The following is a 25,577-nucleotide window of genomic DNA, read 5'->3' as shown; positions in this document are numbered from 1 at the left end:
AACAGGAACAAAGAACTAGTAAAAAAGGAAGCCAGTGAAAGAGGGACAGAAATAAGGAGAAAGGATAAAAAAGTAGAGGCATCAAAAAGGCTCAGAAAGTTAATCTGTGAGTGTCAGGTTTTAAGTCACAATGTTTTATATCTTGAGTCTGATAGACTTTTACAAGTTGTTTGCTGCTTGGTTTTAAATACTAATTTCCATTCTAAGGTTAACATGTTATTCAGATATGATGAGCTAGCTGTAAAAATACTATTTGTTTCATTAAGACATATGTGAACTTATATGCACATAAGCTTGTGACGTGCTTATCAGTTATTTTCTTTACTTTGGTAAATTTGTCTTTTTTAGTGCAGTTATGACACTCCCTAAGTTTTTCTCTTTCTGTACCTCCTAAGCACTCCTTGTTGATCGGGCTGATAGCCAGGACACTAAGTTCTTGCTGTTAGAGCATTGGTCAGCCAAATCCATTTTCTGACAGCATTTAGTGCCCTGAAGGGTAGCAGAGATTTTATATAAATGTTGTAGCTGGCTGTAGTGCTGACTGTTTCCCAACTCTGTATCAAGGCAAAATCTGGATACATACCAGCCCATTTACTCCAGAGTTTGGTTTCTGGAGATATGAAAACAGGATATTGAGTTAGGAAAAGGTTAGAGGAATTCCGCTTAGGCCTTCGCTCTGGGTTGTTAGGGCACCAGAACCAGAAATGCATGCCACTGCACACTTGCTAACATTATTTAAATTTAGCCATGGGGTGAAGAAGCATGTATTTTCCTTTTAATTTGTAGATTGTAATGGTTCTGTTATTGGACTCTTCTAGAATTGGTGCAAACAAAATTTTAGACTCCAAAATACTTAGGTGTCCACATTACCCCAAAAGGCTTCTTTTTTAACTAATCTTTTAGCACTAACTTAAAATTGTCATATATTTACAAGTTGAAAAGTGCCAATTAGGTGATTTTAGTAAGAGATAGAGATGGAATCTGGGAGGGAGCCAACTAGGATATCCATAGAAAATGCAAAGATGGAAATAACATCTTTTTAATACTCTTTTACTTATTTATTAGATGTGCTGTTCTATTTGTCTCATCGTATTAAATACACCTGTATCGTTATTCATTTAGATACAAACAGAAAATGATTGAAAGAAAAAAAAAGCTTGAAAATGTCATTCACAGTTCTCAAGAGGTTGCCTATGATTTTTTTATTTTCTTGTCAGTTACAAATTTGCTTCTTCTCTAAAAATTGAGTCCTCCAGTCCCAGATGCCTAACTTAATGTAATAAAGACATATTCCTCTTTAAACCTTTAGATGACCCTGTTCATTTTCATACTTTTACTACTTCCAGCTGTGTTTGAGTGAAAGGTGGTAAAAAGAAATATGTAATGAAAGCGTAATGATTGTACTGAGCCCAACTAAAGTCCCTTAGCTCAGTAACCTATCTCTAGCTGTGGCCTAGCTTTGAGAAGGTACCTCCTCTGAATACTCTCCTAGCATTTGCTCAGGTTGAGATCAGTTAATGCAGAACTGAGCTATTTGCTTATTAAGTCATTTTTTTTCCTCAGACTTGGATTATGGTTGAGAAAGGCACATTTGATGTTTATGAATCTCTCTGAACGAGTTTCATTATAGGAAATATGTGGTTGGAAGAGGTCCCTGTCTGTTGGTTTCTCACTCCTCTCCTAGTCCATTCTTTGTGGACTGAGGTTGTTCTGAAACTGCTTCTTTTTGAAACCAAGTCAGTCAACTGGACAGATCTCCTTGGTTTATAATAGGCATCTGGAACTGTATTTCAGAACAGATGGTATTGGTGTGTTCCTTGTTCTCTTTCCAGTGATCTGAGAATATTGCAGTAGCTGACTTTTCTCGGTCACTGCATTAAAGACTCAACTGCATAGCGGTTTTCACTACGTTCCGTATGCCAGTATCCCTTGTCCTATTAGGTCATAGGTTCTAAGACATGCCTAAATAATGATCGTATCTCTGGTCAGATATATTCTTTCTCAAGTCAAAAGCTTACTAGAACCTGTTGTTTTTAATTTGTGATTCTTTGGCTGGCTGGACTGTACTGGAACAGATTTCTCTGTTCCTCTTACTACTTTGTGATCAGAAGGAATAAGTTAATCATAGTATGTTTCTCTTGTAGTATAGAATCCTTCTGCTAATTATTGATTTTTCTTAAGTAGCTGCATGTATATGGGAGGGGAATCCATGCATAACTGATTAGCTTAAGAGCTTGGATCTTAATACTAAAATTTCTGTTTGTAATATCTTAATAGCAATTCACATGGTGTATGTCTTAAATGCTATAGAGTCTTATAGAAAAGGGGATTTTTCTACAGCTTATTTATGTGTGTGTTAATGTAATAAATTTAGATAGCCTGTAATGAAAAGGGATGGAAAAGTTGGTTTGATAAGGATGCTCCTGAGGAAGAAATTATACCTGATGGATATGATTCACTTGATACCTTTCGCAAGCTTTTACTCATCAGGTGAGCATCTTCAGAAAAATTGGTAAATGCATATATGGTTGTGTCACGTGTCTTAGTCTATCGGTATGCTATTATCATAACAGTGTAATTTTTATTAATTTTGGGGTGACATGAAATATTATTTCACTCACATGAAATATGATTTAATTTACTCATTTCGGAGCTATCCTCTGAAGAGTCTAAAAGTGTTATTTCCAGACAATATTTTTTATAGTTTTGCTTTTATGTCATGACAAATGGAAACTGGAAACCACATTGCAGCCTTCTCCAACAAGCCGCTGAAAAAGAATAATTCAGATAGTTTTCAAATTTTTTTTCATTTCTTTTAAAATGAACTATTTTAAATGGCTTTAAATAAGTAATTATATAAAAAAAGATATTTGTATTCAAAAGCCCCATGTGAAAAGTGTGCTATAAATTATTTTATTTGCATCAGCTAAGATCTCTGAGGCAGGACTTGGGATAGAATGGAGCTCCCCAAAGCAGCATTCAGCTGCCTTATGCATGAGATCATATCTTCCTACATTCATTGTATGCTTTCCAAGTGCTGCAACAAATAAATCAGCGACACTACAAAAAATCAACAACATTAATTACTAGACCATGATTTGTCTTTGGAGTGGATTCAACCTGTGCAGTAAAAAAAGGCCAGAATCTGATGGAAGACACACTATACTGTTCTATGCTACACACCCCAAAGGGGCAGGGGGAGCATCTAAGCCCTAAGCCTTTAAGTAATAAGCCTACAAATTGAAGCTTTGCAAGGTCATATCTTTTATCCAAAAGTAGTTGCTTGGGTTTTATTTTTCCCCACAGGAAAAATAAAGACTCATCTCTGACACAAGTGCAATCCAGTGCAAGAGTTGAGTCTGTACACTAAAAGACTAACACACCCAATGAAACATCTGCAGAATTTTACTAAAGGGCAAAAACAATCCTACATTCCCCTACTTGGGACCTCAGATACAAAAGGTCTGTTTGAAATAAAGAATGTCCCAACCTGATAAAGGTACCCAGAACAGAAAACTCCAGTGCAAATGGTCTGCTTATGACAAAATTGTAAGCAACTGAGATGTATTGTACAGTCATAAGTAGAGGGAAGACTACTAGCACTATTATTATATCTGTAAAGACAAGCCTACAAATTTACATATGAATACGTGTGTGTGTATATATATGAACATTATGAAGAAAAAATCTCCATTTGATAAAAATAGAATTTCTAATTTAAATCTGGTCTTTGCAACAAGGAAGAGGCATTGAATTTGTATCTTGGTATATATTTTATTTCCAGGTCTTGGTGTCCAGACCGAACGCTTTCCCAAGCCAGAAAATACATTGCAAATTCCTTGGATGAGAAATACACAGAACCAGTGATTCTGAATTTAGAAAAAACTTGGGAGGAAAGTGACACACGAACGCCTCTCATCTGTTTCTTGTCTATGGGATCTGACCCAACTATTCAGATTGATTCCTTGGCTAGGAAACTTAAATTAGGTATGAAGTAATTATTCATTGTCATGTTTTAAGATACAGTAAGTAATTTCTGGAATATTTTTTTTCCTGAAAAGTATTTCTTAAATTCTGTTGCGCTATTGATTGTTCCTGAACCATCATCTTACAGATCAAGTAATATTTTAAATAAAAGGTGGTATGCTGAGGACCATTCTATATGCAGTTGGAAAGTAATGTTTTCCGTTCTTTTATAAATTGTTATCGTCCTTCCCAGTAATGATATTTTTTTAATTCCTGACTATAAGACTATATTAATTTTTTTTTTAATATATATATATATATTCTGGCATGGTGACAATGCTGTTTTCTTGTTTTAACTCTTAACTGCAAGTAACACAAAAATCATCAATCTGCTTACAAGATTACTTTTTAACAAAGAAGACCCACGAGATCTGTGTTTGCATATTCTGAACTTTATGGCTACCTTATATGGAAATTTGGAAAAATTGTGCATACAAACTGAGTTGGAAGTAGATACGTATATTCATTATATAAGTCATGTTAAAATGTCCACAAATACAGTTTTACAATTATGCATTGTGCTCATTTACGTGGCTTCATTACCTACACTTAAGGAATAATCTGGGTTCATATTTCAAATACTGTGGCTTACTTCATTAAAATTCGGCGCAAATGCCCATTGACAATAATAACATTAATCACGGTCTTTCACTTCTACAAACAGTGTAAATATTGTGAATATTTCAATGTTGTTTTACAAAGTTTCCATGTTTTAGAACATGTATATATAGTAGCAGAATATGATGGTGAAGAGATTCGACTTTCATAAGTATATATTTTTGCATAAAAATTTACTTTATTGTGCTGTATTTATATCACTGGTTTTTTGGACTGAATTTGAATTCTTACTTTTTCTGAAGAATGTAAGTTCATTAACCGTATATTGTGAAATGTGTTGTAGAATGTAGGACCATCTCTATGGGTCAAGGACAAGAAGTTCATGCACGCAAACTCATACAGATGTCAATGCAACAGGTGGGGAAAAAACACTGCAATATAAGCTGATTGTCTGTTTTAGCATTCTTTTACACCTCTTTTGCATACACTCAAAAAAAATATTTTGCATTTTCACCTTACTATCGGGCATATCTCAGAGTAAAAGTGTCTTCTTGAGTGCCTGAGCCTAAAAACACTCCACTGTGTGACATATATATATATATATATCTATATATGTATATATATATATAAAAAAATATGCATGCTAGTGGAGTCCAAGTCAATACTTCTGCCAGCAATAATATCGAGCAGCTTTTCAAAGGTAGCACATTACCTTCTTATCACTGTGCTGTTATCCAAAGGTAAAAGGACATCATGTTCTATCCTGCAGGACTTGCAGATCCCACCTGTTTACTGAAATTCTTTTTTTTTTTTTTTTTTAACTGTCCCCTGTGAGAGCTACCTAGAAGTTGCATAGTTTCTACTAGATAAAATGGTGAGTGCACACATGGCTTAAAGCTGTAGATACAGATGGATGTGCTGTCTCCTTGTGCTGCCTCACATTTTCCTCACATCTGTGCTAGTGAGAGGGACTCTTGCTCACTGGCAGTTAGTTCTTTGTTTCTTTAGTTGCCAGTCCTTTTGGCTTTGAGTCCCAGGATATCTAAGAATTTCCAAACAATATTTAAGAATTTTTCTTGTAAATATTGTAGCATATTTTTTTTGTGGCAGATGATATTCTCAGGCAGTAAAAACATCAGAAGTCTAAGCAGCAGCTCCAGAAAGATGGTAATTGACACTTCAAATACAATATAAAAGTTACAGAGTAAAGGTAGCACAGTCTGGTCAGCTGGACACTTCAAGGAGTTGTGGACAGTGTTTCAAATGAAGACATACAGCCAGAGTTGCCTGTAAACTCAAAATATTGGGTATTAGTTTTATTCCAGTATTCTGAAGGATTAGAATATCTCTACTAATAGTAGAAGACTGTAAGAACTGTATTGATAAAGTAAACATATTTTTCATCTGACCATAACCGTCTTTTAGTCCTTACTAAACCAGGAGTACAGCACTGCTTGTAATATTCACCTAGAGAAACCTGAACTGACTTGTGTAAAAGGTAAGGTGAAAATGCAAAAAGTAAAAGTAAAGGGTTTGATTGGTGCCATATTACCAATTTGTTAAGCAGTATATGCATTCATACCTCCAGTGGGAATATTCATCAAAAGTTAAATAAAAAAATAAAGATGGATTCATTATGAGATTTAAAACTTAACTTCTCATGACATATAACATCCATTAGATTTCCCAGGTCTCTGTCCTGGCAATCTCTTGCCAGATGATGTTTATTCATTTGACCATAGTACAGTCTGCTTAATTTGTGTTTCTCTATTATGGACAAATATAATACTTGTGTATGGCCTTTATTGCATACTTGCTAGACATTACTGTATAATCCAAGGTTCTCTAGCTAATGCAGCCTTGGCTATGGAAGTTCTCTGTATTGTATCCCAGTAACCTCTTAAATCCTAACAAATGTTGTGACACCAGTACTTGGAATATAGATGTACACCACTTCAGAAAAAGATTAAAAAGAAATCTCTTTATAGCAGATGGAATTTTTAATGATGTGCAAATGCACACATACATCTCTCATACTTCTTTGTGTTTGTGTGTCTAGAATGGTCATCATGAACTTCTAGTTCATTGGAATGGTGAAAACTGGGGCATCCCTGCCTTTCTTTGCCCTCAATAAACAGCACAAGGATACTCAAAACAGCACTCCAGTAGTGCTACTAGTAACAATTTACAAACTAAATGCCTTGGTGCTGTACAAATTTTACAGGGGAAGGATATGTGAACATCAGATTTGCAACAACAAAACAATTAATGAATATGAAGACAAATATCTGGGGTTTTTTTCCTACCTCTGGCCAAGAGTATATAATATGATTAAAACTGCTGTGCTGTGTTACGCATAGATAATTTTTAAAAAATGAGCCTGATTCATTTAGAAAAGTGACAAATTGATTAAAGAACTTCCTCAAAAAAGTGGTTCACGAGAAAAGAAGGAAAAACCCCCTTCATTTAATCTTTCTTTTTTTATATATATCCATCAGTTCACCGTAAATATTTCTATTATATTTTGTCACCAAATGTTATTTATTTCTTTTTAAATGAACTAAAACAAAATTACCAAAATGAAATTATAAGCTGTAATGAAATCCACACATCACTGTTAAGAACTGATTAAATAATGCCCCATTTTAATATCAGGCTTCTGATTCATCAGGGTTCTAAAGTGATGCTACAAAAGTTGATTGAATTTAAATTCATAAGCAGAAGTGCAGAGAGATGATAATCAAAATAGAGCTTTCAGGCAACTTGAGAGTTGAATAAGATCTAAATACGCAGAGGTTGAATTTCATATGTATGCATTTATTGCAGATAAACTAATTGCAGTTGAAAAGTTTGAGAGTCTTTGTTACCAACACTTTACACTTACTTTAGATTATGTTATTAACAAATAAGTTAAAAAAAATATTTATTCCTTAGATTTCAGCTGTTACTTTTCCTCCGACGTTCTTTTGGATCTTATGTCAGGATTGCTTATCACCGCTGTTTTGCTCGTAGAGGACAGGAATTCTTTTTGCCACTAGGTAGCACTGCTACTTTACTTAGAATATTGGCTCTGGTTATGTTATTTTCATCGTGAACAATAGGATGTGGAAATAACTTTTGCACTAACATTTCGTATTTGCTTTAACTGTGCCAATACAAATCAAATGATATATATTCATATTCAGGAACCTATTCAGGAACAGACTAAAAGTCAAAAAACTCAAACAAAAACAATAACAAAAAAAACCCACCAAAAATCCCAAACATGCAAGATCAAATTTGGTTTTAATATAGACACTTGGTTTTAGCATTATGAATAACTTATTCTATTTTTTATATGGTAATTGTGAATATTCTTATATAGGGAGGATGGGTGTTACTTCAGAATTGTCATCTTGGACTGGATTTTATGGATGAACTCCTGGAGACGCTTCTTACTGCTGAGATACAGGATGACACGTTTCGAGTTTGGATAACTACTGAACCACATCCTAAATTCCCAATTACACTGCTACAGGTTTGTTCAAATATTTCATTCAGGTACCTCATGCCATCAAAATTATTTAGGTTAAGTGTGTAAATGGAAATGAAAGAAATAGTAGGGAGGGACGCAAAGCCCAAGGAAAAAAAGAACTTACCTTAAAATGCAAATATCACTTTAAACAGGAAGGTTTAATCATGGAACATGGAAGTTCTCGAAGATGCATTACATTAAGTGTGAGATCACACTAATTCTGTACACAGAAACACTCAAATCAATACTATCAGGCTTTACCTGTATCCCATTTTGCCCAGCCAGATGCCTTTGTGAACAGAGTAATGCCTGCAACTGTTCTTAGACTCTTTTAGATTTTCCTATCTGAAATAAAGGAGGAGGGGGACAGAACACGCATGGACAGCACATGTCAAAGGACATCATCTACCAAGAAGTTACTTGTTTTTCTTTGGATAAACTATAAATGGTTATTCTGTAGGTCACAGAATCATAGAATGGTTTAGGTTGGAAGGGATCTTAAAGATCATCTAGTTCCAGTCCCCCTTCCATGGGGAGGTCTCAAGGAGACATTTTTCATCAGTACCAGGAAAATTGTCTAAGCTCTTATGAAGTGCATTTAAGCCACTTATTCCTAGCACTCTCACAGCAGGCTATAATGCTAGTTAATATCTAGTGTAATGGCAGTGTGTTGACACTTCTGTGTTCATAGACCCCTTTCCTCTTAAAAGCAGTGGGAGTCTCCTTAGTGATTCTCATTCCCTCTAAATAAAAATAGATAAAGTTCCTGATATCTAGGATGTGAAGGGGGAGAAGGGTTCCTTTCTCGGATGAATCTGGGAGACAGCCTTCAGTAAGAAATGTGTGTCACCATGGAAAAGGGCAGTGTATAGAAAGCTAGCTGTATGGACCTACATTCTCTTGTATTCTCTCAACAGAGAATGAAATCATCCTACATCTTTTTAAGGGGTTTATGAATAGTGGCATATATAAACATGCTGTTTGCTAGAAGTGAGAACAGAAAACAGAGGGTTGCTAGATGAATCTTCACTGTGTTTATCTCAAATGTTTCACATGTGATTTCACTGTCATGTTAGGTGTTAAAATATTAACATATCCAGGCATTCCAGAAAATGCTTAACTGACAGACCAAAGATCAGCTCTTTCTCAGAAGAAAGGAGGGAATAATTGCGGGGCTTTATGCAGAACTTTCATAAAAAACTGAACAAGATATCCTTTGAAATGAGGAAATACTGGTTAGCAAGTGTTCCCATTCAGTCCAACACTCTAGTGTGTTCATGTGCAGATAGGTCCTTGCAGAAGGCTGGAGCTCAGACAGTTTGCCTGGGCTCTGCAGCCCAGAAATAAATTTGTGAGACTGAAGTTGAAAAGTCATTCCTTAAAAATAATTGAAGTCATTTACCACTAATATGGAGATAGTAGAACTGCCAGGTGAAGTACATATTCATGAGCGTCTTCCATTAAGTGTCTCTCAGAAGTAGAAACAGTTCAGAGCCATGCTTGCATTCAGCCTGTAGGCAGCCTTTCAGTGCATGCTGCCGTGTTACCCAAGCCAGTCAGACACGTACTTACTGGAGTGGAAGTTGGAGCAGAAAAATACTTTTTTATTTGGGTTCCTTCAGCATTTGAAAATGTCTCAAGGAATGCAGATTTTGATGAGGCCAGTCTGTGTCTGAACTAATAGATTCAAGTGTGCCCATGAACGTTTCCCACCACTGGAATGCAATAGTCCATAGGGGTAAGTAGTTACAACATTTTCTGATGTGAAAGCCTGTGCTAACTAGCACTCTTTCAAATAATTTGCAGGCATGGTTTGACAAAATTTTGTAGAAACTATTCCCGTTAGGCAGTTCGCATGAAACTAAGGGGTTGGATTCTAAGGGACTGTGGCAGTTAACTAGCACAAATGCAGATTCCATGCCTGCTGACTGGAGTACCTGGGAACATTCTCAGATGAATCTAAGTTACTGCTGCAGATGTAGCCACAGAGACAAGAGTAGCCACTGTGAACAAGATATGATTTGAGGTGAGGTGGAATTTAGTGGTATTTACTGTGAAATCGTGGGACCAGAAATACAAGAGTTCTTGTCATCTACTCTGGATAGTTCTCTTCTATCATTCAGTCATTGATTAGGGGTAGAGAGCCACATGATGCCTTCTGAAAAGCATGGCAATTGCTTCTGGGCGGTTGATGGAAACACTTAGATCCATGGACAAGCGTCAGTGGTGGTTCTGACCAACATAAACTGAAGGTCTGTGTTCAAAATCTTAAAGTAATGTATATTACAGAGTTTTGTGACCTAATCTAATATGTACTCCTTTTATGCAATTTATAGTAAAAGTACATCTCAACTTTGTATCTACAATGCTTCAACTATTTGCATTTTATTTATAACTAATAGTTGTGACGTTTTTGTATGTTGCTGGTTTCGTTCACTAAACAAATCCAATTCTTTTGTCTTTTTCACGTGACAGATTGCTATAAAGTTCACAAATGAACCTCCCCAAGGTGTACGTGCCAGTTTGAAAAGAACATTTTCTGGAATTAATCAGGATCTGTTAGATGTTAGCAATATGCCTATGTGGAAACCTTTGCTTTACACTGTAGCTTTCCTGCATTCTACTGTTCAGGTATTCATTATAAGGTTTGCAAATAGTGTTATAGTATTTGGAGTCATTTTAACAGAGGTTCCTGAAAATACCCACTATGAAATTTATTGTAGCATCATGTTTCAGGGTCAAAGCTTTAATTTCTGTAATCTATATTTCAAGGTTCTTTATTCTCTTAATTGTTTTATAAATTTTACACAATTTTCATAGTATGGGCATTTAGAATGAGGGTTTTCTCATGTAATTTTAACTGTACAAAACTTAGTTATTCAGTGTAAGGGAAGAAGCTCTCTCTGTAGTCAATAGAAATAGATAAACACCTTGAAAAAGAAAATCAGCTTTTCTGATTTTCTGAGTGAATCATTTACTGGATATATGTCGATCACTCTTTCTGTCCGTTGATTTTAAAGGCAATCCAGATGCCTAGCTTAGAGTAGCTGTTTACCTTCTAGATGGCTAAAATTCATAGAATCATAGAATGGTTAGAGTTGGAAGGGACCTTAAAGATCACCTAGTTCCAACCCCCCTGCCATGGGCAGGAACACCTCCCACTAGACCAGGCTGCTCAAGGCCCCATCCAGCCTGGCCTTGAACACCTCCAGGGATGGGGCATCCACAGCCTCCCTGGGCAACCTGTTCCAGTGCCTCACCACCCTCACAGGAAAAGAATTTCTTCCTGATACCCAATCTAAATCTGCCATCTTTCAGTTTAAAACTGTTACCCCTCGTCCTGTCATTACGCTCCATGATAAAGAGTCTCTCCCCATCCTTCCTGTAGGCCCCCTTTAGGTACGGGAAGGCTGCTATAAGGTCTCCTTGGAGCCTTCTCTTCTCCAGGCTGAACAACCCCAATTCTCTCAGCCTGTCCTCATAGCACAGGAGCTCCAGCCTTCTGATCATCTTCGTGGCCCTCCGCTGGACACGTTCCAATGGGTCCGTGTCCTTCTTGTGTTGAGGACTCCAGAACTGGACACAGTACTCCAGGTGGGGTCTCACCAGAGCAGAGTAGAGGGGCAGAATCACCTCCCTCTACCTGCTGGCCATGCTTCTTTTGATGCAGCCCAGGATGCGGTTGGCTTTCTGGGCTGCAAGTGCGCATTGCCTGCTCATGTTGAGCTTCTTGTCCACCAGCACCCCCAAGTCCTTCTCCTCAGGATTGCTCTCAAGCCATTCTTTGCCCAACCTGTATTTGTGCCTAGGATTGCCATGACCCAGGTGCAGGACCTGGCACTTGGCCTGGTTGAACTTCATGAGGTTTGCACAGGCTCACCTCTCAAGCCTATGCTATGACAGCGTCTTCTTTTTATCAAATTTTGGCTGTGTACTTTGAAGATATGTAAGTTTTGAGATCACGATTAATACCAACGTTTTGAGCTCTCTGAATATACCTTCTTTTCTGCAAGGATCTCAAAATACTTATAAAATAATATTTAAGCCTTATGCTTTATTGAGCTGCTTGTATTTTCAGTGTACCAAAGATGGTGAAAGAGAAAGACAATTTGTTGAGGGTCCCTATTAAGATATGGTATTCTGCATTGTTTTCCTCTTTCAACTTTTTTGTAAACAGTGAGAAAGTTGTTCTGTGTACTGCCTCAGGAATATACTGCTCTTGTGGAACTAGAAGACCTAAGCTTATTCAACCATCAGTACTTCTTAAAAATATTACAGCTATTCATCTGTTCAGAAGATTTATTTATGAATTGTCAATCAGTAAGAAATATATGCATTGCCCTACCTTTAAACTGACCAATTCTTAATATCCTTTGGTGACAAGAATGCTATGATAAATATAGCTTAAGAAGTAATTCAGAGAATTTGGCAGAAAATCATTATACCTTTCTGCAGAGTATTATTGGTTAATGCTGTCTCACCTGCTTATAAACAATACCTAATTTTGAAAAAAAACCCATACCTGATTTTGAAAAAATAATATTTTTTTTTCAGTTCTAGTTCTTTTTAAACACTGTAGCTAAGGTACCTACATGTTGCTTAACTAGATGTCAAAGACTATTGGTCATTGTTGACCAGGTAATTGAAACTGTAATAAATATGTTATCACTTAATTAATTTAAAATGTCAGTATTGTACTGTTTATTCATTTAATAAATGACAGCACTATTGAGCAATTTAATTCTTAACTTCCTGGATTAATTTATTCTATGTTCTAAACAAAATCATTGAGTGATGTAACTGAGGTGATTAAAATAAAGTTGTGAGAAATCTAATAGTGTTGGATGTTTAAGATGTTTGGGCTGCAGATTATATTCTCTTACTTTTATAGTTAACTATTTTTCTGTTCCTGCAAGTCTTCTAATTTTATTTTCAAATATGTATGCAGTAATAAATTTGAATAATGTAGTGGTGGCAGCCTTATTATAAAGTTGTGAATTTTGAAAAGCGTATATTAAAACAATACAGTGAAACAGTAAAACAAAAGGGCAACCTAGAAGCCTTTGGGTAACTGAGCACTAATACAGGAGCTTGAAAAATTGGAACTATCATTAGTAGACGGTATATGTAGAAAAAAATTAAAAACAGTAGAACTCAGAATTGTTGAGCATGCTGAAAATGCAGAGATTTGGTAATTCTTTAAATTAATTAATATAAAAATCTGATCATCCACACAGACATGAGACATTTCAAACCTATGACTGATACATTGATTAGTACATTGATTAGTAAAGGTAGCAATAAATGATTCTGTTGCTTTTTCTATAAATATTTATCCCTCGTAGTATAACATAATAAGAAACTTCGTTTTTTACTGATGTGTATGACACACACAGCTGTTTCCTAGGCTAGTTTTCTTCTTCAGATCAATTATTTACTCCACTATTATTATTATTATTGAACTCATTAATGAAACACAATTATACGTTGTTTCATAAACATACTTGGTTTTAATTGTATTCCTCAGGAACGACGCAAGTTTGGGCCTTTGGGTTGGAATATTCCCTATGAATTTAACTCATCAGACTTTACAGCCAGTATTCAGTTTATACAAAATCACCTAGACGAATGTGACATCAAGAAGGTAAATACTAAAGTTTGCATACAGTATATTTAATTGTTTTGTACAGCATTTGTAATTGGTTTTTTCTTTGTGTTACTATTTATAAGCTGTTCTTTCAGTGCAGCTTCTAACGACCAAAGTTCAGATTCTCGGTAAGACAGTCAAGCTGGAATATTTTGTGTGCTATCATCCATGTAAAAATACCTAATAGTTAAGAACTTCATAATTAGACCTCATATTTTTCAGTACCATATCTAAAATAGTAACAATTCTATACAATACTTGTTTTGGTAAGGCAGCTAAAATATTTACAGAGTTTAACAGAGCCAATAAAACTTCTCTATGGCTGCCATTTGTTCTTCTACTATTTGTCAGGGAACAGCCATTCCTTGCAAAGCAGCACTTTGTCAGTAGAGAAAGATGAGAAACTGGGGGAAGGGGGGGGAAAAAGAAAGAGGAGAAGCAGCAGCAGCTGGGAGTGATTTCAGATCACAGAAGAAATAATGAGATACATTTCTAATAGCAGGATCAAACCCATCTCTACTATAAAATTATAGAGCTGAGCTCAGAAAATATGTTAGAAATAAAGTTGTTGGGTTTTGGGTTTTTTGCAACAATGTTCTTTTCAGCTTACGTTTCAGGGCCTTATGAGCTTTAGATGACATCAAAATTACAGGCTGGATACCTTCCTCTTTTATGTTAAAAGGGTTATGTTAAAGCCTTTTATTCACTTTACTTGCATCCAGGGGATATCATGGAACACAGTACGCTACATGATTGGAGAAGTACAATATGGAGGCCGAGTCACAGATGACTTTGATAAGCGTCTTCTTAATTGCTTTGCAAGGGTGAGAGACCTTGAAAATAAAGTTATTTGTCATTTTTATTGGCAGCTGCAGTACAGAAATCAGAAGGCCTTCTTTCTGCTGAATATGCACTTCTTCACCAGTTTATAAGACTCTTCAGAGTAATATGAATTTTTCAAAACATAGTTCTTTGGCAGTGAGGTTCTTCCTTAGGTTTCTCTTTACTGAGGAGCACAAACTATTAAAAAAACTTAGCTGGAACTCAAACTTAGAAGACATACCTTTTCATGATTTACTTATGTATTCAAATAAAATTAGATGTAGCAGCTATAACAAAACCACTAGTTCTCCAAGAATAAAAATGAGATTAAAAAAAACCTTCTGACTCGCAAATTAATTGTGGTTTTTTTTCCCTCTGGATTTTTCATAGGTTTGGTTTAATGAAAAGATGTTTGACAGCACTTTCAGTTTTCACACTGGATATAAAATTCCAGTGTGCAAAACCCTGGATCAGTATTTTGAATACATCCAGTCACTCCCTGTCATAGACAGCCCAAAGGTCTTTGGTCTCCATCCTAATGCTGATATTACGTAAGTAGGTCTCAACATATTTGAAAACAAAGACTCTTTCTTTTAGTATTTGGAAACAAATCCCTATGAAATGCTTAAGTAAAGTATATTTTTCATAGGAAATCTAGGATTGATGTGAATTTCACTATTGAAGTGGAAAAATGATGTGCATGTACATGATTATGAATGCAGTATCTTCAGCTATGTTTTGTATGTTCTTTTAAACCAGTCAGAATTCTTATTACTTACTCCTCATGGGTTTAGAAATGTTTTTAAAATTTGAAAGCATTATAAAACTTTTATATGAACACATGATACAAGGTTCTATACAGTTCAACTAGAGAAATTTTCTAATGTTTGCCTTCTGTTCCAAGTGCTGTATTATTATTTTGTGCAAACTTGTTAAATGATTCTGTGGATTGTCTTTCGGTTTACAACATGCCTTTGGATGTATTGTTGCTATTAGCCCTGCCATTCCCATTACTTAAAAGAGGCTTTTCAACCTCACCAAGTACTAATTCCATTAGAATATTTGACTTAATTCACTTTTTCATTCCAAGTAATGTGTGTAACAGCATGGCTTTTATTTCCTTCTAATGTTGTATGCCCTTTGAAAGGATACGAATCATCATCATATTTTTTTCACTGAAGTTCTTAATAATTCTGACATGAATTATTGCATTTTCATTATGTCCACATTCATTGTTTCTTAACACAGCTTTTTGTATTTTTAGGCAAGACAAAAGTTATTCAAATGTGCAACTGCTGGTGAAACCTAATATCTTCTTACACTTTTGGACAAAAAAATAATTTACCACAATTTTTCAGTCTCAAATTTGAGAGGCTGATGCTGTATCAAAAGCCCACTATTCTAAGCATGCTGTGAGAACAGTACACAGTTTTATTGGCAACTCTGCCTAGCACCTATCATTGTAAAAAAAATTATCTATGAGTAGATTCTGTTTCAAGTCATTCTCTGATACTTGCAAGACCTCCCTTCCAGAACTGATTAAAGAAGAGCCAAGACTTAACAGAGAACTAAATAAAGTCCTAAAGAGAGACATGCTTCGGATTCAAAAGTAGGCTTGTAGGAGGGCTAATTTTTAGAAGAAAACTTGAGACTAACAGTGTTTGGGGAGCTTTAGTAAGAACAACTCTTTCATGTCTCTCTAGTACCGAGTTTTTCTTCCACTTGCTACATCAGCATATTCCTGCTACTTTAGTCCTTTTTCTGGAGATTTTTCTTTGTAGGTATTTCTTTAGGGTTTGGGGAAAATGTTCAACAGCGTCATGCTTTTTTCCATGTCTTATCAGTCTTTTATAGGCAACTATGCACATGTACTGTCTGTCTGATTTTCATCTTTGACACACAGACCAAATGGATTAGCATCTCATACAATTCCATAAAGTGTCATTCAAATTCTCCTTAAAATATCCTATCAAGTCATCTCAGAGTATGCAGAAGGCAAAATGCTAGAATTGGAACCCTGAAAAAGCCAGGACCTCTCCATGTTACTGAGGACAAGAAAGACCTTGTCTCCCACTGGTTTAGTGGAACAGTCTTCCTCTTCAGCCAAAAGCTTGATCCATTGATTCCAACTGTAAGACTTCACTGAATGTTAATAATTTTATCCACTTGGGATTAAAACCTGAAGTCATTGCAACTGATTTTCACTTGCTATGTGAACCACAGGCTCTGCAAAGGCAACACAGTTAACACATACTTGAGCAGGTGAGGAATATTCTCACAATCTTCTGTCAAAACCCTTTCTCCAGTTGGTTCCATACTGAAGCCTTAAATTTATCTGAATTTTTGTAAAGTTACTGCAAGCTGTTATTAACCAGATGAAGACAGAGCAGAATCTCCCATTGTTCCTTGGCATATATGAGGTGTTGAATACAGTGTTGCTGTTCTCTACACAAAGCTGAGGTAATGTTTCTGTAAACTTCTTATTTTAACTTCCAGTACAGAGAATTCCTGATGGCAGAGACTTCAGCTATCAAACTATGATAGGTTATTGAATCCAAGCTCGGTCCCCTTTAGGACTTCACGTGTTCTATCCCGTGGCACAATCCTTGGTTTCATTTCTTATATAATTATGTATGACAAAGTAATAGAAGGAGATGGGTGTCATATGAAGGTCAAAAAGTAAAACTGACATGCAAAATTATGCTTTGAGTCAGTATAAGTTCGTGTTCTGAGTCACACTGAGGCCGTATGTTCCTCATGTGGCTGATTCCGTAAGGTAAAAGCAGGCAATGCCAGCACTGCAGTACCAACGCATACACTGCTATGTTTTCGTTCTTATTGCCTCTCGTAGCTCTATGCCACTAGACAGCATTATAGCAAAAGTGCTCCTATAATTATGCTTGTGTTGAAGGACTGACGTGGTCTACTGTCATTTACCATCAAATGCCACATGAATTTAATTCACTTTTTTGTATTGACTCAGAACATAAATTTACATTAGCACTGTCCATGCTGTACTATGAAATAGAAGGTTTTAATCTCCAACGTTGTAAATCTAGCAGCTTTTATCATTAATCCTGAAATACCTCAAGGCAGAATGAATTTACTATTTAATAAAGGGGCAGCTTGCAGAGTTGTGCTGCCATCTTTTCCTCCTTCTGCATTCCACTTTTAAGAAGTAACTAAATGAGGGAAATATTCTTCCTTGTTACAAAACTTTTGTTGCTTCTTCCCAGCAAGTAGCTGTTTAGAAGTTCAGGCGTATGCCGTTTTCTTCCCTTTCCTTGGAATCCCTAGAAATCATATGATCGGTTTTACTGCCAACTCACATTCTCAAAGGTTGAGAAGCAGCCTGCAGAACTCTTTCTTCTTCTTAGCCCTGAATTACAAAACCAAGTGTATAGCAGGCTGTGTAGAAGGAAGTTCATATTCTTTGCAGCCATGGAAAACCACGCGTTGTTCACTATCAGTGTGTTAAGCTTATTGCAGGACGCAAAGGAAAACAATTTCTTTTGGGAGTTTTGATTTAACCTGGTGACACAGGATGTGGTTTTTTTTCCTCAACTTTCAAGTTGTGTGTTCTACAAAGAATCCTTTTAACTATTAAAAAATCCTGTGTAATTTATAATATATTTCTTATCCTCTCAGATACCAAAGTAATACAGCAGCTGATGTTCTAGATACTATTACCAACATTCAGCCTAAAGAAAGTGGTGCAGGAGCTGGAGAAACTCGTGAAGCAATTGTTTATCGTTTAGCTGAAGACATGCTAGAGAAACTTCCTCCAGATTACATACCCCATGAGGCAAGCTAATTTTAGTTGTTTTCTTATTGTTCTTTCTGCTGAGTTTTTGTGTAAGATATTCCAAAAAAGAAACCTTGAACTGTACAGAAAGATCATGTACCTAGTAGCAGATTCAAGCGAGGAACCAACATCTTTATTGCTATCAGCATGAATCAATATGATGCTTTTTTATTTAAAATCAAGACATCTAACAATTGATCATCAAGATATGTCATGGAGACTGTGCTTGGGCTTCCAAAACTGCATGTGAAAACACAGAAAAAAAAAAAAAGCCAGTCTTGACTTTTCGTGACAGCAGTCTCCTGGGCCTTCTGGATGAAGTCCTATTCTAGCAAAATCATGAATAATTGGGTAGTATCAGACAAAAAAATAAAAATAAAAACAGTTTTAAGGGGATAAGTGTTAGTTGAATAAGGTGAAGTACAAGTCTATTACTTTTCTGAACACAAGAAAGTTAAAGTGTCATATATGACAACAGTATTTCAACATTTCAGGTTTAACTAAATTCCTTCTTCTGCACTCCTGTATTTTAGGTAAAAGCTCGTTTCATTAAAATGGGACAACTTAACTCTATGAATATTTTTCTTCGGCAAGAAATTGACCGAATGCAAAAGCTGATCACAATACTCCGCAACAGTTTGAATGATCTTAAATTAGCCATAGAAGGAACTATTGTTATGAGTGAGGCAAGTAAAAGCATATTTACTACATATGGAATAGTCTATTTTAAACTATTACCTTGATTGCTTTAGTTCATATACTATAATTTCACTACTTCAGAATTTGAGAGATGCACTTGATAATATCTATGATGCTCGAATTCCTCAACTATGGAGAAGAGCATCCTGGGATTCTTCAACACTTGGCTTCTGGTTTACTGAACTTTTGGAAAGAAATAATCAATTCTCTACTTGGATATATGAAGGAAGACCAAATGCATTTTGGATAACTGGATTCTTTAATCCACAAGGTAAGGGTACTGAAAAGACTTTAGTAATAATGTATTTAATCATAATTTAATGGCTTTTACTACGTATCTAATTTAATATTACACCTAGAAAAAATGTTTTCATCACTGTCAGAATATGTCATAGAAGCCAAGATGATAAGTGGATTGAAAAAAGAGATTAGGGACCATGGGAAACAGGTCCAATGGTAGCAATAAACATGACTGTCCAAACTTAACCTTCGAGTTAGGAGGTCCCTAAGCTCCAGATTGCCAGAATCTGGAAGAACACAGAGGGGAAAGGATTTATGTGCCATTTTGCCTGTTGTAATATTATTTCACTAAGCATCTGCCTTTGTCTAGTGTCAGAGACAGGATGCTTGTACAGATGGTCTTTTAGTCTGACCCATAAACACATTTTTTATATTAAAAGAAGGAAAACATGTAGTTAACAAATAAAGTGCTTTATCCTGTTGACATATTGTAGCATGATATGATACAGCTTCTAAAGAAAATATCCTTAATGATAACGACACCGCTCTTAAAGAAAATACGCGTTTCCTGTGCTTTCAAACTGTTTAACTTGTACCAAACTGTAAATTGTGCATATGGAAGGGCTTTAATCTAGAGCAATATGTTATTTATATGCTGTATGGTAGCAACAGAAAGAATTTTTTTACAGTAAGAACAATGATTGACTGGAACAACCTCCCCAGGGACACGGTGGAGCCCCCTTTCCTGGAGGTTTTCAAGATGCAATTGGACAGAGTGCTAGATGATCTCATCTAAGCTCTCTCTGCAATGAAAGGCTGGACCCAGGTGGTCTTTCAAGATCCCTTCCAACCTGGGCTGTTCTATGATGCTATGAACATTTAACTATACCAGAATTTATAGCAGTTATCTATCTTTGACAGAGAATCATCAAACTGTAGTTTTCACAGTGTTTCCATTTATCCATTGTTTAATGAATTTTGTCCAAATTAATCAAAGATATACTGCAAAGTACAAGTAAATGTTATCTATCATTATCTGTTATAGCTTGATATATTTATCATTTTATAGGAAAGAGGAAGAAAAACGAATTGTAACCATCTTCATGAGTAACAAAACCTGTCACCTTATTAGATGCATGTTTATGGAAGAATCTCATTTAGCCTACACAACTGTCCATACAAAATTATTGTGAGAAACTTCTCCCATGTAACAGCTACGAGGTGGCTTTTTTCATTAGGATTAACTTCTGAAATGCTTGAGTGTTTTATGAGTTACCTTCACTTTATGATGCTTCTATTCTTCCTGGCCTTTCTATGACCAGGACTGTAAAAAGTACTAATACCCAAGTCCTTTTTAGAGTCACTCTCAGAAGCAGTTAAGGTGCCTGGAGCACATCCAAATTATCATTAAAAGATAGTATTGATGCCAGTCAAAACATCATTCCAGTTGTATCATAAATGGCACAGCTGGTAAGCACACTGATCTCTGGTGATTCAAGAGCAGTGCACATGGAGGTGCAAAAGAAGATAATGGACCAGATTCTTTTGTCCAAAGGAACTATTTAGCAAATAGCAAATACCTAATAGCAAACAAACCTGAGACACAGATGGTCTTGAACTTGATGATTGCTTCAACCTCTCTGTTCCAAAAAAATAGTCCTGTAGATGAAGAAAAAAATCTGCTCAGCACAAAAGGTGTGCTATGGCTAGGGATGAGGTAAGTATAGTTTCTGTATTCATAATACTGCTCACCAGGAAGTTCTGAGTAAATCAACTCGTGCAGTAAAGTTTAAAAATTGACTGAGGCAAATCAGAAATTGGACTACTGTGTGCTGCCATTGCAGGAAAATCTAGACTGATTGCACTGGTGAATCAAGCTCTAAATCTAAGATAGCATTGGCAAATACATTATGATGTTAAAACATGGGGAATGTATTTTATCAGTTTAGTGGAAAAATCTGTTTCTAGTATTATAAAGTAACACCAATTACAGTATTTAAACCTCTTGTGATTTTTTTAGCAATTATCAGTGTTTGTCTCCTATAAATTATCATTATTAAGGGAGAATGTATGTTAGTGGTGGTGCAATATTCCGTTCAGTAGACATGGCACTTGGAATTAACATGCTTATGAAAAAACAAATATCATATTATAGAATATAATTACTTTTAACAAAATTTAAACACCTGGATAACATTGTTTTATTTTTATCAGAATGTATGGTATTTGAGAAATGAATAAATGCTCATTTCAAGTACTACATTAACTGTATTTACAGCACATATGAATATTTTAGCTGTGACAAATATCTTAGCTTCTAATTGGCTTTGTCCTAATTAGCATGTTAAACCGCTTCTTAAATCTTGAAATGCTGTCTTCTACTGTGTGCCCATGTACAATCATGATTTCCCCCCTGGCTTATCACTGTTTCAGTCAGTGACTTCACCTCCTTGTAGGTACTTGACAGCGCACAAAACGCCAGTCATCTTTTCCTTTATGCATTATCAAGAAGGAACTGATGCTATTTCATCTTCAAGTCTTTACAGTAATCACTGTGAAGTATTCAGTTCTCTATTGTTAACTTTTCTCTCTTCGCCTTAATCTCTTTCTGACAACTCCAAGTAGTTCTTCATCTGTTAGCATAAAATAGCAGCCAGTGTTTTTTTGATGACTGCCTTGTCATCTTCTGAGCCACTTATACAAAAACAACCAGGTACTTGCTACAAGTGTTCCGTTTTTGCAGCTTTTTCCTTATAACACATCCAAACCTCTTTGCTCACCAGTTAATTCGTCATCTTGTGCTTATAATATTCAGCTCTTTACCTCTCAGACCTTTTTTTATTGCAAACCCCTGTAAAGTCTGTTCAAAACAGTGCTCAAAAAAATCTCCAAACCCGCTGCTTGGTTGTGTCATCCTCTACCATCATTTCTGTCTAGGACTCCCTTTTCTTCACTAACAAAACATAAATTTTTCGTCCTTTGTAGGCACTGCCTTATCTAGATTCCCCACACTCATATAGTTATTTTTATTATCACATTCAGACACACCTTTTCTCTTTTCTGTCAGTGAAATTTATTTTATTTTTCTACTTCTTTCACTTGAAATAAAAATTGCCTTTTTTCTAAGTTGCCTTTACATAAATATCAGCTCACATAATTGACATCTTGTCTGCCTTCAAATTCCTTCTTGAAATACAAATCTACTGTGGATCCTACAGTTGATTAACTCATGATAATTTGTAAATCAGTATCCTGAGCAAACATTTGTTAACTGAATAATTCATAGAATCATAGTATATTTTTTAAAAGTATATTATTTTATGTGCCATTTAAACGTATTTTTCTCAGTGTAATGCATTCTATGCCACTTTTGTCATTTGTTTCTCTTTTAGCCCCAAAGCAAAGTTTGCTGTCATTAGTCAAGGTGCTTGTTTTCAATAGGACTCTGAATATCTGTCTATAACATCCGGTGCAGAACCACGGCAGATAACAGAGCAAGGGTTTATTTTTTTTCGTCATGTGAGATATATACTAAATTTCTGGCTTAATTTCTCAAGGATTCCTGACAGCAATGAGACAAGAAGCAACTCGAGCACATAAAGGCTGGGCTTTAGATACAGTTACAATACATAACGAAGTGCTAAAGCAAAACAAAGAAGAAATTACAGCACCTCCTTCTGTACGTATGACATGCAAAGATGTTTCATTATTAATTTTGGTATTTAATTTATTTTGTGTGATGTATCTACTTACTCTCCACACAGGAAGGAGTATATATCTATGGGCTATACTTGGAAGGTGCAGGCTGGGACAGACGAAATAGCAAACTCATTGAATCTACACCAAAGATTCTTTTTGTGCAGCTGCCTGTGGTGCATATATATGCCGTTAATACAACCACTCCTAAGGATCCCAAGCTCTATGTTTGTCCTCTTTACAAGAAGCCCAAGAGGACAGATCTGAACTATATTACAGTCATCTATTTAAGGTCAGCGGTGTCTCCAGACCACTGGATATTGAGAGGAGTGGCTCTCCTGTGTGACATAAAGTAAACTGTTTTTCATACCATAACAGAAACAGAATATATATGGCACGTGTAACCAATTACATGTGTAATTTTTCTACTGCTTTTTATTTGGTGGCCGTTGGTCATCATATTAGAACTTTCATTTCAGTCTTGGCTAAATTAATTTTTTTCTCTGCTTCCAGTAAATTCAGTTTGTCTTGGCTATTTGGCCACAGTTTTAAAGAAAAGTTTTCAAAATAAGTTCACTGATTATAGTCTTTGATGTTTCCATTGTATTTCTTTAAAAAGGAGTATTTGTGTAATAATACAATTAATGCAAAATAAAATGTTGTTAAACCTTAAAAGAGAAAAACTTAGCTTTTTCACATTCTTTCACATATACAGCTTTTAGCTTGTGTTCCAGTGACACATGATGACAACAGAAGACGATATAGAACATAACAAAATTTAAGTTCTCCTAGATACAAGTTTTAAAATATTCCTGGATTCTGCATGATGCATATATTATTTTCTTTGACTCTGCAGGAAACTTTATATTTAAGACAGAAAAGTCTATTTCATCCATATTTTTTGCTTGGGGTTTCTCAGGGTTCACTTGTTCTTGTGAAAATATATAGCTGAAGCAAAACTACACCAGCAATGCTTGTGTCTGGAATGTCTGACAGAGACCAATATGTTCTCTGTCCAGTTTAGCTGTGTGGGAAAATAGCTACAGAAGTAGAACAGTGCCAGCTACTTAATATGGATGTTTTTGTAACTAAAAAAGAGAACCAGATTACCTACAAGTACAATTATTTTCCTGCATCTTATCTTAGCCTTAAAATATAGGCTGGAATCCTTGGAGTGGCGTTACAGCATTACTCCGCAATTAACCTGATGAACATCCATGAATTTTCCAGACATAATTAGTATTAAACTAATTCTATGCATGTAATACTAAACAAGATATGCAGTCTATGCTATCTCTTTAATAATCTGCATAAAATTTGTTCTTCCTTCCGATAGCTTTATGTGGCAACACAGTTTTTCACTTACACCCCGTGGCTGGACTATGTTCTTCCTTTTGCAGTTTAAGAGTGATCAAATGCATCTGCTGTGGCAAAGTGCAGCTACTATTTGATGAAATCCTGGGGCATCTGATGGGATGGTAAAAGGCTTTTCTTGAGTTAGAATCCTACGTCTTTCTGTTGGAGGTCACCATCCCAGGATATGCTCTTGCAGAAAGGCGGTGGCATATAGGAAATGACAATACATAGATACAAAATAATCATCAGAGTAACAAAAAAGAAGATCTCCAATTGCAATTAGCTAAAAAGTTTCTTCTCTCTCTCCTCTGTAGACTTAGTTAGATTAAAATACAACAAACCAGCTAAGGTGTTAGATAAAATTACACAGAAGTTGTGAAAGTTAGAAGTTGTACTACAGAACTATATATGCACAGAGGGGGGAAAAAATCTGACTGTGCAACTGCAAGAGATTTTGCTCCAAGTAATCAAAAAATTGGTGACAGTATTTGTGGTGGGTTGAACCTGACCAGCAGCTCAGTACCTGCCCAGTTGCTCCCCTGCCACAGCAGGATGGGGAAAGAATTGGAAAAGCAGAAGCTGAAAACCCATGTGTCGAGATGAAGACAGGTTAATATATGAAACAAAGCTGCACACACATGCAAAGCAAATTAAGAAATTTATTTATTGCTTCCCACTGGCAGGCAGATGTTCTTCCCGCCTGCTGGGAAAAAGGGCCTCAGCACATACAACAATTACTTGGGAAGACAAGATGCAGTAAGCACAAATATCCCCCTTCGTTCTCTTTCCTCCAAGCCTTTGGTGCTGACCTTGACATCATACGGTATGGAATATCCCTTTGGACAGTTTGTGTCAGCTGTCCGGGCTTTTTCCCCTTCCACATTCCTGTGCACTCCCAGTCGACTTGCTGTGGCAGCAGGGAGGGATAGAAGTTCACATCCAAAAAACAGCACAACAACTATAGTGTATTTATTCCTAAAGTTTTTTTTTCCTGGTCTGGCCTTACAGCTTAATTACAGTGGGGAAACAATGTGTAACCCTGTGAATGCCTCCACGGGTGCAAGATGTGCATTGCCACATTTACAAGTGAAACTCTATATGGGAAAATACCAGGGAAGATGCCAATTAATAATGTGCTGAGATACATAACTTACACCAAAGAGGATTTTATTCTCCATCCTGTATAATATCAAGAATAGAGATGAATTGTATAT

The 25,577-nt window shown here is 35.9% G+C and overlaps 1 protein-coding gene across 1 annotated transcript in view; it reads left to right on the top strand.

The window, feature by feature from the left end:
* DNAH8 (dynein axonemal heavy chain 8) overlaps positions 1-23,363 on the top strand; it is a 132,314-nt gene extending 108,951 nt beyond the window's left edge. Inside the window, exons 77-89 of the mRNA XM_063330984.1 lie at positions 2,375-2,490; positions 3,785-3,987; positions 4,928-5,001; positions 7,949-8,101; positions 10,574-10,729; positions 13,626-13,742; positions 14,468-14,569; positions 14,958-15,118; positions 18,216-18,372; positions 18,906-19,058; positions 19,153-19,342; positions 22,869-22,990; positions 23,076-23,363. Of these exons, the coding sequence (XP_063187054.1) occupies positions 2,375-2,490; positions 3,785-3,987; positions 4,928-5,001; positions 7,949-8,101; positions 10,574-10,729; positions 13,626-13,742; positions 14,468-14,569; positions 14,958-15,118; positions 18,216-18,372; positions 18,906-19,058; positions 19,153-19,342; positions 22,869-22,990; positions 23,076-23,363 (1,992 nt within the window). The remainder of the gene's footprint in view (positions 1-2,374; positions 2,491-3,784; positions 3,988-4,927; positions 5,002-7,948; positions 8,102-10,573; positions 10,730-13,625; positions 13,743-14,467; positions 14,570-14,957; positions 15,119-18,215; positions 18,373-18,905; positions 19,059-19,152; positions 19,343-22,868; positions 22,991-23,075) is intronic.
* The last annotated feature ends 2,214 nt before the right edge of the window (positions 23,364-25,577 follow it).

Source organism: Chroicocephalus ridibundus, chromosome 3, assembly GCF_963924245.1.
Source record: "Chroicocephalus ridibundus chromosome 3, bChrRid1.1, whole genome shotgun sequence".
Lineage (NCBI taxonomy): Eukaryota > Metazoa > Chordata > Aves > Charadriiformes > Laridae > Chroicocephalus > Chroicocephalus ridibundus.
This window is presented reverse-complemented; position numbering and strand designations above follow the sequence as displayed.